General features: G+C 48.6%; 1 protein-coding gene across 1 annotated transcript in view; it reads left to right on the top strand.

Annotated features, from left to right (window-relative positions):
* The window catches only part of oacyl (O-acyltransferase like), a gene marked incomplete at both ends in the record, with an annotated part of 20465 nt that extends 8174 nt beyond the window's left edge, over positions 1 to 12291 (top strand). The window contains one exon of the mRNA XM_080529615.1: positions 12187 to 12291. Coding sequence (XP_080385741.1) covers positions 12187 to 12291 — 105 coding nt within the window. The remainder of the gene's footprint in view (positions 1 to 12186) is intronic.
* Between the last annotated feature and the right edge of the window lie 3009 nt (positions 12292 to 15300).

The raw sequence follows: 15300 nt of genomic DNA, 5'->3' as shown, positions 1-15300 counted from the left end.
CTGCAACAATAAAAATGACAAAAAATGTCAATAAAAACATTTATTCTGTCTTCCAGGCCACATGTTACGTTAATGATGACCTATTTCAGTTGTGATTACAGACTGATTATTAGTTTAACTGTTTAGCGATGAGAGTTACAATGTCTGGAGTAGAGATTCACAATAATGGGAGAAATAGTTAGATGGTGTAAGGAAATAATTCAGTTTTGTTTTGTCAACACTTACTCAATTAATTAGTCTTATGTAGAGAGTTGTGTTAACTTAAAATTATAATTATAATATTATATTTTTTTATGTGTAAAATGTTACCTGGTTCTAATAATGACACCTCTCCTCCGCAGTTGTACCTGTTCTTGGGTCACATGGTCCTGACATTGGTGGTTGGTTACGTTCTGACCGTTCTAGTGGAGAAGCCATACCGCTTCCTGAGAGGCAGCAGAGGATAGGTACTCATCCCGGAAATACCTATATCGTTGGCCACTTTCAACATTTGCTGTTATTCGCTGTAACATTGCTGTTATTTGTTTCAATCAACTTTTTCATGGGTTTGGGGTGTCATTATCAAAATGGTTAGCAGTCATCACCATCAATTACCTGCGTCATAGTTGAAACCCCATTGGAAACCACACCTCCGTACCCCAGTGGAGAGCTGTGACACGTCACTCTGTGACACTCTCTGTATCTATAAAGATCAACACAGGAACATACAGTAAGAACACTAGGGCAGAGATGTAGGAACTCAGATACAGACCACTAACTGATTGAAAGAATAACTGTTGATCCTCAAACTGTACAAGAATGGTGTCTTGGCTGTAAACAAATATTACTGTATTACTATATTATATGATGTATTAATGTATACAAGCAATTCAGGTTGTTGCTGTTTGATCAATGATTTTGACCATCATTTATAAAGCGTTGCCACACAACATCATTGTAGTGTAGTATTGGAGTACTTTTTCTTCAAAGTTTCAAGCTACAGTATTAGTACAGGCATTTTGTGAGAAAAGAGGGGGGAACCTCAGACAAATTGCAACAGAAAATCTTTCAACTGTTTATTGCTCATAAATGTCTCCTATATGATATATAAAAAGTCTTAAGAAATCCAAGTGGTGGAAAGTATATATATATTATTTTTTTTACCATAACCTGGTAACACGTTTTTGCTTCCAAAAATGACATAATAAAGCTTTAAAATGTTGAAACTTTAATCGAATCACTAAATTAATATACTTTTATACAAGGCAACATAAATTGGGAATTAGAAAGGTTCCAGGAATGTGGCAGATAAATGTGAGTGGGAAGTTCTTGCAGGGAATACCATTGGAAGTGATCATTACCCCATCAGGGTTCGGGTGGGAAACTCGGGGCACGCGACCGGACCCCTGTGACGCTTCACGGTGCCGATTTTTGGGTGACTGGGACTTTCTGGCACCGATTTCTGTTTTTCATCCTAGGGTTTCATCCTAGGGTGCAACTGCGTACAGTCTAGGTAGGTCGTTTGTTGGCAAATGAAAGAAAATTGGAATTAATCAATTAAGCCACTCCCACTTTGACACAAGCTCCGCCCACTAAATGTCTAAGCCACTCCGACTCCCACTTAAGCTCCGCCCACTTTGACACAAGCTCCGCCCACAATTTGAATTAATCAATTAAGCCACTCCCACTTAGACACAAGCTCCGCCCGCTTTGATTTAAGCTCCGCCCACTTTGACTTAAGCTCCTCCCACTTTGATTTAAGCTCCTCCCACTTTGATTTAAGCTCCGCCCACTTCGACTTAAGCTCCTCCCACTTTGACTTAAGCTCCGCCCACTTTGACTTAGGCTCCTCCCACTTTGATTTAAGCTCCTCCCACTTTGATTTAAGCTCCGCCCACTTTGACTTAAGCCCCGCCCACTTTGACTTAAGCTCCGCCCACTTTGATCTAAGCTCCTCCCACTTTGACTTAAGCTCCGCCCACTTTGACTTAAGCTCCGCCCACTTTGACTTAAGCTCCTCCCACTTTGATTTACACGCGCAAACACACGCGCAAACACACACGCACGCGCGCACACTCACACACGCACGCACGCACGCACGCGCACGCACACACACACGCACACGTACACACACGCGCGCACGTACGCACACACGCGCGCACACACACACGCGCGCACACACGCGCACGTACGCGCGCGCACACACACACGCGCACACGCGCGCACACACGCGCACACGCGCAAACACACACACACGCACGCACACTCACACACGCGCACACGCGCGCGCACGTACGCACGCACACACACGCACGCACACACACACACACGCACACGTACACACACGCGCGCACGCACGCGCGCACGCGCAAACACACAAACGCGCGCGCACGCACACACATGCACGCACACGCACACACACGCACGCACACACGCACATGCACGCACACACGCGCAAACGCACGCACATACACGCGCGCGCGCACGCACGCACACACGCACGTGCACACACACGCGCGCACGCACACACACGCGCGCACGTACGCGCGAGCACGTACACACACACGCGCGCACGTACACACACGCGCGCACGCGCACACACACGCGCAAAACACACACGCACGCACGCACAAACACACGCGCGCACACACACGCGCAATAGCACGCGCAAACACGCACACACACGCACGCTCACGCGCGCGCACGTGCACACACACACGCACACACACACGCACGTGCACACACACGCGCGCACACACACGCGCGCACACACGCGCGCACACGCCTACACGCGCGCACGTACGCACACATGCGCACACACACGCGCGCGCACGTGCACGCACACACGCGTACGCACGCGCGCGCAAACACACACGTACATGCACGCACACACGCGCACGTACGCACACGCGCACACGCGCGCGCACACGCGCAAACACACACACACGCACACACGCACACGTGCGCACACGCACACACGCACGCGCGCACGCGCATGCACGCACACACGCACACGCGCACACGTACACACACGCGCGCACGCACACACACGCACACTTAAGTCAAAGTGGGCGGAGCTTGTGTAAAAGTGGGAGGAGCTTAAGTCAAAGTGGGCACAACAACCACACACACGCGCACACACGCGCGCACGCACGCGCGCACACACACACGCACGCACGCGCACACGCAAACACACACGCACGCGCACACTCACACACGCACACACGCGCGCACGTACGCACGCGCACACGCGCACGCACGCGCACACGCGCACGCACGCGCACACGCGCACGCACGCACACACACACGCACACGTACGCGCACGCGCGCACACACACGCACATGTACACACACGCGCGCACGTACGCACGCGTGCACGCGCACACGTACGCACACACGCACACACGCACGCGCGCACACACGCACGCGCACACGCGCACACACACGTGCACTCCTCCCACTTTGACTTAAGCTCCTCCCACTTTGACTTAAGCTCCTCCCACTTTGATTTAAGCTCCTCCCACTTTGGTTTAAGCTCCGCCCACTTTGGTTTAAGCTCCTCCCACTTTGACTTAAGCTCCGCCCACTTTGACTTAAGCTCCTCCCACTTTGACTTAAGCTCCTCCCACTTTGACTTAAGCTCCTCCCACTTTGATTTAAGCCCCGCCCACTTTGACTTAAGCTCCTCCCACTTTGACTTAAGCTCCTCCCACTTTGATTTAAGCTCCTCCCACTTTGACTTAAGCCCCTCCCATTTTGACTTAAGCTCCTCCCACTTTGATTTAAGCTCCGCCCACTTTGACTTAAGCTCATCCCACTTTGATTTAAGCTCCGCCCACTTTGACTTAAGCTCCTCCCACTTTGATTTAAGCTCCGCCCACTTTGACTTAAGCTCCTCCCACTTTGACTTAAGCTCCTCCCACTTTGATTTAAGCTCCGCCCACTTTGATTTAAGCTCCTCCCACTTTGATTTAAGCTCCGCCCACTTTGACTTAAGCTCCGCCCACTTTGACACAAGCTCCCTCCGGGCTAGGTTAAAGGACTTTAGCTCAGCAACCGTAAGTGCCACAGACACAGTTCAGATATTTTCCGAATCGGCTCGGGCCCGCCGAACACATATCCGAGCCCCGACTCGGTTGCGGCGCCCCCTGTGGCCAGAATTCATAACTCCCCTCCTAGCTGTGAGCTAGAGGTCTGGTTTTCACATATGTCGAACATCTTGGTGAGACAAGTGTTTACCCAGAGTTTCGGCTTGATCGGCCATTCGTGGCCCAAACGGGGAGCTTTGACGTAAGTGCGAAATCCGTAATTAAAGGGGGCGCCACGGAGCGACCGTTTGAGCTAGCGCCTCGAAACTCGGGGCACGCGACCGGACCCCTGTGACGCTTCACGGTGCCGATTTTTGGGTGACTGGGACTTTCTGGCACCGATTTCTGTTTTTCATCCTAGGGTTTCATCCTAGGGTGCAACTGCGTACAGTCTAGGTAGGTCGTTTGTTGGCAAATGAAAGAAAATTGGAATTAATCAATTAAGCCACTCCCACTTTGACACAAGCTCCGCCCACTAAATGTCTAAGCCACTCCCACTCCCACTTAAGCTCCGCCCACTTTGACACAAGCTCCGCCCACTTTTGACACAAGCTCCGCCCACAATTTGAATTAATCAATTAAGCCACTCCCACTTAGACACAAGCTCCGCCCGCTTTGATTTAAGCTCCGCCCATTTTGACTTAAGCCCCGCCCACTTTGACTTAAGCTCCGCCCACTTTGATTTAAGCTCCGCCCACTTTGACCTAAGCTCCTCCCACTTTGACTTAAGCTCCTCCCACTTTGACTTAAGCTCCTCCCACTTTGATTTAAGCTCATCCCACTTTGATTTAAGCTCCGCCCACTTTGACTTAAGCTCCGCCCACTTTGACTTAAGCTCCGCCCACTTTGATTTAAGCTCCTCCCACTTTGACTTAAGCTCCGCCCACTTGGACACAAGCTCCGCCCACTTTGACACAAGCTCCGCCCACTTTGACTTAAGCTCCGCCCACTTTGACTCACGCACACGCGCGCACACGCTCACACGCACACACACGCGCGCACGCACACGCGCGCGCACACGCACGCTCACGCGCACGCACGCGCACGTACACGCACGCGCGCACACGTACACGCACGCTCGCACACGCGCACGCACGCACACACACGCACACACACGCACACGTACACACACGCGCGCACGTACGCGCGCACACACGCGCGCACGCACACACGCACACGTACACACACGCGCGCACGTACGCGCGCACGCACACACACGCGCGCACGTACGCGCAAACACACACACGTGCGCGCACACGCGCAAACACACGCGCAAACACACACGCACGCGCGCACACTCACACACGCACGCGCGCGCACGCACACGCGTGCACACACACACGCGCGCACGCACACACACACGCACACGTACACACACGCGCGCACGTACGCGCGCACGCACACACACGCGCGCACACACACACGCGCGCACACACACGCGCACACACGCGCACGTACGCGCGCGCGCACACACACGCGCACACGCGCAAACACACGCGCACACGCGCAAACACACACACACGCACGCGCGCACACTCACACACGCACACACGCGCGCGCACGTACGCACGCACACACACGCACACACACACACGCACACGTACACACACGCGCGCACGCACGCGCGCACGCGCAAACACACAAACGCGCGCACGCACACACACGCACGCGCACACACACGCGCGCACGCACACACGCACATGCACGCACACACGCGCAAACGCACGCACATACACGCGCACGCGCACACACGCACGCGCGCACGCACGTGCTCACACACGCGCGCACGTACGCGCGAGCACGTACACACACACGCGCGCACGTACACACGCGCGCACGCGCACACGCACGCGCACGCGCACACGCACAAACACGCGCGCGCGCGTGCACACACACACACGCACGCACACACGCGCAAACACGCACGCACGCACGCACACGTACGCGCACGCACAAACACACGCGCGCACACACACGCGCAATAGCACGCGCAAACACGCACACACACGCACGCTCACGCGCGCGCACGTGCACACACACACGCACGCACACACACACGCACGTGCACACACACGCGCGCACACACACGCGCGCACACACGCGCACACGCCTACACGCGCGCACGTACGCACACATGCGCACACACACACGCGCGCGCACGCACGCGCAAACACACACGCACACGCACGCACACACGCGCACGTACGCACACGCGCACACGCGCGCGCACAAGCGCAAACACACACACGCACACACGCACACGTGCGCACACGCACACACGCACGCGCACACGCGCATGCACGCACACACGCACACGCGCACACGCGCACACGTACACACACGCGCGCACGCACACACACGCGCACACTTAAGTCAAAGTGGGCGGAGCTTGTGTAAAAGTGGGAGGAGCTTAAGTCAAAGTGGGCACAACAACCACACACACGCGCACACACACGCGCACGCACGCGCGCACACACGTGCGCGTGCGTGTGTGCGTGTGTGCGCACACGCTCACGCACGCACGCGCACACACACGCACGCACGCGCACACGCGCAAACACACACGCACGCGCGCACACTCACACACGCACACACGCGCGCACGTACGCACGCGCACGCACGCACGCACACACACGCACACGTACGCGCACGCGCGCACACACACGCACATGTACACACACGCGCGCACGTACGCACGCGTGCACGCGCACACGTACGCACACACGCACACACGCGCGCACGTACGCGCGCGCACACGCACGCGCACACGCGCACACACACGTGCGCTCCTCCCACTTTGACTTAAGCTCCTCCCACTTTGACTTAAGCTCCTCCCACTTTGATTTAAGCTCCTCCCACTTTGGTTTAAGCTCCGCCCACTTTGGTTTAAGCTCCTCCCACTTTGACTTAAGCTCCGCCCACTTTGACTTAAGCTCATCCCACTTTGATTTAAGCTCCTCCCCCTTTGACTTAAGCTCCTCCCACTTTGATTTAAGCCCCGCCCACTTTGACTTAAGCTCCTCCCACTTTGACTTAAGCTCCTCCCACTTTGATTTAAGCTCCTCCCACTTTGACTTAAGCCCCTCCCATTTTGACTTAAGCTCCTCCCACTTTGATTTAAGCTCCGCCCACTTTGACTTAAGCTCATCCCACTTTGATTTAAGCTCCGCCCACTTTGACTTAAGCTCCTCCCACTTTGATTTAAGCTCCGCCCACTTTGACTTAAGCTCCTCCCACTTTGACTTAAGCTCCTCCCACTTTGATTTAAGCTCCGCCCACTTTGATTTAAGCTCCTCCCACTTTGATTTAAGCTCCGCCCACTTTGACTTAAGCTCCGCCCACTTTGACACAAGCTCCCTCCGGGCTAGGTTAAAGGACTTTAGCTCAGCAACCGTAAGTGCCACAGACACGGTTCAGATATTTTCCGAATCGGCTCGGGCCCGCCGAACACATATCCGAGCCCCGACTCGGTTGCGGCGCCCCCTGTGGCCAGAATTCATAACTCCCCTCCTAGCTGTGAGCTAGAGGTCTGGTTTTCACATATGTCGAACATCTTGGTGAGACAAGTGTTTACCCAGAGTTTCGGCTTGATCGGCCATTCGTGGCCCAAACGGGGAGCTTTGACGTAAGTGCGAAATCCGTAATTAAAGGGGGCGCCACGGAGCGACCGTTTGAGCTAGCGCCTCGAAACTCGGGGCACGCGACCGGACCCCTGTGACGCTTCACGGTGCCGATTTTTGGGTGACTGGGACTTTCTGGCACCGATTTCTGTTTTTCATCCTAGGGTTTCATCCTAGGGTGCAACTGCGTACAGTCTAGGTAGGTCGTTTGTTGGCAAATGAAAGAAAATTGGAATTAATCAATTAAGCCACTCCCACTTTGACACAAGCTCCGCCCACTAAATGTCTAAGCCACTCCCACTCCCACTTAAGCTCCGCCCACTTTGACACAAGCTCCGCCCACTTTTGACACAAGCTCCGCCCACAATTTGAATTAATCAATTAAGCCACTGCCACTTAGACACAAGCTCCGCCCACTTTGATTTAAGCTCCGCCCGCTTTGATTTAAGCTCCGCCCACTTTGACTTAAGCTCCTCCCACTTTGATTTAAGCTCCTCCCACTTTGATTTAAGCTCCGCCCACTTCGACTTAAGCTCCTCCCACTTTGACTTAAGCTCCGCCCACTTTGACTTAGGCTCCTCCCACTTTGATTTAAGCTCCTCCCACTTTGATTTAAGCTCCGCCCACTTTGACTTAAGCCCCGCCCACTTTGACTTAAGCTCCGCCCACTTTGATCTAAGCTCCTCCCACTTTGACTTAAGCTCCGCCCACTTTGACTTAAGCTCCTCCCACTTTGATTTAAGCTCCGCCCACTTTGATTTAAGCTCCTCCCACTTTGATTTAAGCTCCTCCCACTTTGACCTAAGCTCCTCCCACTTTGACTTAAGCTCCTCCCACTTTGACTTAAGCTCCTCCCACTTTGATTTAAGCTCATCCCACTTTGATTTAAGCTCCGCCCACTTTGACTTAAGCTCCGCCCACTTTGACTTAAGCTCCGCTCACTTTGATTTAAGCTCCTCCCACTTTGACTTAAGCTCCGCCCACTTTGACTTAAGCTCAGCCCACTTTGACTTAAGCTCCTCCCACTTTGATTTAAGCTCCGCCGACTTTGACTTAAGCTCCTCCCACTTTGATTTAAGCTCCTCCCACTTTGATTTAAGCTCCGCCCACTTTGACTTGAGCTCCTCCCACTTTGATTTAAGCTCCTCCCACTTTAATTTAAGCTCCGCCCACTTTGACTTAAGCTCCTCCCACTTTGATTTAAGCTCCGCCCACTTTTGCCTTAAGCTCCTCCCACGTTGATTTAAGCTCCGCCCACTTTGATTTAAGCTCAGCCCACTTTGATTTAAGCTCCGCCCACTTTGATTTAAGCTCCTCCCACTTTGAATTAAGCTCCGCCCACTTTGAATTAAGCTCCGCCCACTTTGACTTAAGCTCCTCCCACTTTGATTTAAGCTCCTCCCACTTTGATTTAAGCTCCTCCCACTTTGATTTAAGCTCCGCCCACTTTGAATTAAGCTCCTCCCACTTTGATTTAAGCTCCTCCCACTTTGATTTAAGCTCCTCCCACTTTGACTTAAGCTCCGCCCACTTTGACTTAAGCTCCTCCCACTTTGATTTAAGCTCCGCCCACTTTGATTTAAGCTCCTCCCACTTTGATTTAAGCTCCGCCCACTTTGACTTAAGCTCCGCCCACTTTGATTTACAGCTCATTAACATACAGCTCATTAACATACACACACACACACACAGACACACGTATACACACACAGAGACACACACAGCTAATTAACATACAGCTCATTAACATACAGCTCATTAGCATACAGCTCATTAGCATGAATCTCATTAGCATGAAGCTCATTAACATACAGCTCATTAACATACAGCTCATTGACATACACACACAGACACACATATACACACACAGAGACACACACAGCTAATTAACATACAGCTAATTAACATACAGCTCATTAACATACAGCTCATTAACATACAGCTCATTAGCATGAATCTCATTAACATACAGCTCATTAACATACAGCTCATTAACATACACACACAGACACACGTATACACACACAGAGACACACACACAGCTAATTAACATACAGCTCATTAACATACAGCTCATTAGCATGAATCTCATTAACATGAAGCTCATTAACATACAGCTCATTAACATACAACTCATTAACATACACACACAGACACACGTATACACACACAGAGACACACACATCTAATTAACATACAGCTCATTAACATACAGCTAATTAACATACAGCTCATTAGCATGAATCTCATTAACATGAATCTCATTAACATACAGCTCATTAACATACAGCTCATTAACATACACACACACGTATACACACACAGAGACACACACACAGCTAATTAACATACAGCTCATTAACATACAGCTCATTAGCATGAATCTCATTAACATGAAGCTCATTAACATACAGCTCATAAACATATACACACACGTATACACACAGAGACATTAGCATGAAGCTCATTAACGTGAAGCTCATTAACATACAGCTCATTAGCATGAAGCTCATTAGTATGAAGCTAATTAACATACAGCTCATTAACATACATAAGCATACACATACATATACACATACTCATACACACACATCCACACATACTCATATCCACATACTCATACACACACATCCACACACATCCACACACATACACATACTCACACATCCACACACATACTCATACACACATCCACACATACTCATACACACACATCCACACTCATACACATCCACACACTCATACAGCTCATTAACACATATATACACACACACATCCAGTCACACGGTGAGACACATTGAATGTAGACATCCAGTCACACACGCGCACAGACACGTCCAGCAGGTCTGATAATGGTCTGACTGGATTCGCCTCGAAGAGTAGATGTTCTTTGGTGTGTTTGGTGTCCAAAACGGTCATTGCATTCCCCCATAGAGACTCGGGCCGGTAGACGCACTGACACAGAAGAAGAAGAAAAAAAAAAAAATATATATATATATTTTGAGGCGGGATTTTTCAAAAATATATTTTCAAAAGGGAAAATTCCTCTCTCTCTCTCTCTCTCTCTCTCTCTCTCTCTCTCTGGACTGAGCCCAGGAATTATTTGCCGCTGCGCATGCCTTTTTTTTTTCTTCCTGTTTGTCCTTCAAATTGAAAAGTGCAAAGTGACCTGCCCGCCTGGGATTCGAACCCAGGACTACAAAGTCTACCTTGCGGCAGACTTACACACTGAGCTAACGAGCCAGTCATACAAACATATAAAAAAAAAAAATCTCGACATCTACTGGCCAGTGTGGAATCGCGGACATTGGCTGTCAGAGAATAGAATCCTATTATCCCATTTCTCTCTTCCTCTAGAATGACCTGTCGTTGTCTGTGTGTGTCTGTGTGTGTCTGTCTTTATTGAAATTGACAAGAAATGATGGACAATGACTCCACGCGGGGCTCGATCCTGGGTGGCTGCACGTCTCTCTCTCTGTCTGTCTTCTGAGACACAGGAGGGACTTCCGCATTAGCGGTGTTAGCTTAGCAATCTCGTTGTGTTTTAACTTCAGTTTAACATGACTTCCCGGGGTCGTAGAGGGCTGGGGTTAGGCTTAAAATGACCGTGTAGACCACACACACATACTTGCATGCACGCATGCACTCACGCACACACACACACACACACACACACACACACACACACACACACACAGTCTACTACAGTAACTGCTATGCTTATGCTAACTGCTATACAGTATGCTGACATGCTTTCTCTGTCTCTCTCTTCAGGATTCATTCATACCCTCCTATCTCAAGGTGTGTTGGTTCCTCTCTCCAACATCAGCTTTGCCTGTTATCTCATCCACCCCATACTCATCATTCTATACAACGGCAAGCAGGAAACTCCAATTCACTACACTGACATCCACTTTGTGAGTATTTCATAGAGTAGAACTATGTAGATTATCCATCCCCCACGAACTAGTTTTCTCAATTACTTGAGCACATTTCTTGAAACAGTATTGAACATTTCAAAACAGTTAACCCCTTACCCTAAAGAGTTAACATGTTAACAAAACAAAAAACTTTTACTATATAGTTTATGGTAGTACTGCAACTGTTAAATTGATCTTCAAATTCATCTATAATATTCAAAATCAGGCAGGCACACGCCTGCAACAATAAAAATGACAAAAAATGTCAATAAAAACATTTATTCTGTCTTCCAGGCCACATGTTACATTAATGATGACCTATTTCAGTTGTGATTACAGACTGATTATTAGTTTAACTGTTTAGCGATGACAGTTACAATGTCTGGAGTAGAGATTCACAATAATGGGAGAAATAGTTAGATGGTGTAAGGAAATAATTCAGTTTTATTTTGTCAACACTTACTCAATTAATTAGTCTTATGTAGAGAGTTGTGTTAACTTAAAATTATAATTATTATATTATATTTTTTTATGTGTAAAACGTTACATGGTTCTAATAATGACACCTCTCCTCCGCAGTTGTACCTGTTCTTGGGTCACGTGGTCCTGACATTGGTGGTTGGTTACGTTCTGACCGTTCTAGTGGAGAAGCCATACCTCTTCCTGAGAGGCAGCAGAGGATAGGTACTCATCCCGGAAATACCTGATACCGTTGGCCACTTTCAACATTTGCTGTTATTCGCTGTAACATTGCTGTTATTTGTTTCAATCAACTTTTTCATGGGTTTGGGGTGTCATTATCAAAATGGTTAGCAGTCATCACCATCAATTACCTGCATCATAGTTGAAACCCCATTGGAAACCACACCTCCGTACCCCAGTGGAGAGCTGTGACACGTCACTCTGTGACACTCTCTGTATCTATAAAGATCAACACAGGAACATACAGTAAGAACACTAGGGCAGAGATGTAGGAACTCAGATACAGACCACTAACTGATTGACAGAATAACTGTTGATCCTCAAAATGTACAAGAATGGTGTCTTGGCTGTAAACAAATATTACTGTATTACTATATTATATGATGTATTAATGTATACAAGCAATTCAGGTTGTTGCTGTTAGATCAATGATTTTGACCATCATTTATAAAGCTTTGCCACACAACATCATTGTAGTGTAGTATTGGAGTACTTTTTCTTCAAAGTTTCAAGCGACAGTATTAGTACAGGCATTTTGTGGGAAAAGAGGGGGGAACCTCAGACAAATTGCAACAGAAAATCTTTCAACTGTTTATTGCTCATAAATGTCTCCTATATGATATATAAAAAGTCTTAAGAAATCCAAGTGGTGGAAAGTATATATATATTATTTTTTTTACCATAACCTGGTAACACGTTTTTGCTTCCAAAAATGACATAATAAAGCTTTAAAATGTTGAAACTTTAATCGAATCACTAAATTAATATACTTTTATACAAGGCAACATAAATTGGGAATTAGAAAGGTTCCAGGAATGTGGCAGATAAATGTGAGTGGGAAGTTCTTGCAGGGAATACCATTGGAAGTGATCATTACCCCATCAGGGTTCGGGTGGGAAACTCGGGGCACGCGACCGGACCCCTGTGACGCTTCACGGTGCCGATTTTTGGGTGACTGGGACTTTCTGGCACCGATTTCTGTTTTTCATCCTAGGGTTTCATCCTAGGGTGCAACTGCGTACAGTCTAGGTAGGTCGTTTGTTGGCAAATGAAAGAAAATTGGAATTAATCAATTAAGCCACTCCCACTTTGACACAAGCTCCGCCCACTAAATGTCTAAGCCACTCCCACTCCCACTTAAGCTCCGCCCACTTTGACACAAGCTCCGCCCACTTTTGACACAAGCTCCGCCCACAATTTGAATTAATCAATTAAGCCACTCCCACTTAGACACAAGCTCCGCCCACTTTGACATAAGCTCCTCCCACTTTGACTTAAGCTCATCCCACTTTGACTTAAGCTCCTCCCACTTTGACTTAAGCTCCTCCCACTTTGATTTAAGCTCCTCCCACTTTGATTTAAGCTCCGCCCACTTTGACTTAAGCTCCTCCCACTTTGATTTAAGCTCCTCCCACTTTAATTTAAGCTCCGCCCACTTTGACTTAAGCTCCTCCCACTTTGATTTAAGCTCCGCCCACTTTTGCCTCAAGCTCCTCCCACGTTGATTTAAGCTCCGCCCACTTTGATTTAAGCTCAGCCCACTTTGATTTAAGCTCCGCCCACTTTGATTTAAGCTCCTCCCACTTTGAATTAAGCTCCGCCCACTTTGAATTAAGCTCCGCCCACTTTGACTTAAGCTCCTCCCACTTTGATTTAAGCTCCTCCCACTTTGATTTAAGCTCCTCCCACTTTGATTTAAGCTCCGCCCACTTTGAATTAAGCTCCTCCCACTTTGATTTAAGCTCCTCCCACTTTGATTTAAGCTCCTCCCACTTTGACTTAAGCTCCGCCCACTTTGACTTAAGCTCCTCCCACTTTGACTTAAGCTCCTCCCACTTTGACTTAAGCGCATCCCACTTTGATTTAAGCTCCTCCCACTTTGCCTTAAGCTCCGCCCACTTTGACTTAAGCTCCTCCCACTTTGACTTAAGCTCCTCCCACTTTGACTTAAGCTCCGCCCACTTTGACTTAAGCTCATCCCACTTTGATTTAAGCTCCTCCCACTTTGATTTAAGCTCCTCCCACGTTGATTTAAGCTCCTCCCACTTTGACTTAAGCTCCTCTCACTTTGACTTAAGCGCATCCCACTTTGATTTAAGCTCCTCCCACTTTGACTTAAGCTCCTCCCACTTTGACTTAAGCTCCTCCCACTTTGACTTAAGCTCCGCCCACTTTGACTTAAGCTCCTCCCACTTTGATTTAAGCTCCTCCCACTTTGACTTAAGCTCCTCCCACTTTGATTTAAGCTCCTCCCACTTTGATTTAAGCTCCTCCCACGTTGATTTAAGCTCCTCCCACTTTGACTTAAGCTCCTCCCACTTTGATTTAAGCTCCTCCCACTTTGATTTAAGCTCCTCCCACTTTGAATTAAGCGCCTCCCACTTTGATTTAAGCTCCTCCCACTTTGATTTAAGCTCCGCCCACTTTGCCTTAAGCTCCTCCCACGTTGATTTACAGCTCATTAACATACAGCTCATTAACATACACACACACACACACAGACACACGTATACACACACAGAGACACACACAGCTAATTAACATACAGCTCATTAACATACAGCTCATTAGCATACAGCTCATTAGCATGAATCTCATTAGCATGAAGCTCATTAACATACAGCTCATTAACATACAGCTCATTGACATACACACACAGACACACATATACACACACAGAGACACACACAGCTAATTAACATACAGCTCATTAACATACAGCTCATTAACATACAGCTCATTAACATACAGCTCATTAGCATGAATCTCATTAACATACAGCTCATTAACATACAGCTCATTAACATACACACACAGACACACGTATACACACACAGAGACACACACACAGCTAATTAACATACAGCTCATTAACATACAGCTCATTAGCATGAATCTCATTAACATGAAGCTCATTAACATACAGCTCATTAACATACAACTCATTAACATACACACACAGACACACGTATACACACACAGAGACACACA

The sequence above is a fragment of the Nansenia antarctica genome (assembly GCF_963989245.1).
Source record: "Nansenia antarctica genome assembly, chromosome: 4".
In the NCBI taxonomy this organism is placed as follows: Eukaryota; Metazoa; Chordata; class Actinopteri; order Argentiniformes; family Microstomatidae; genus Nansenia; species Nansenia antarctica.
The sequence above is the reverse complement of the archived record's forward strand: the minus strand, read 5'-3'. Positions and strand labels throughout refer to the sequence as shown.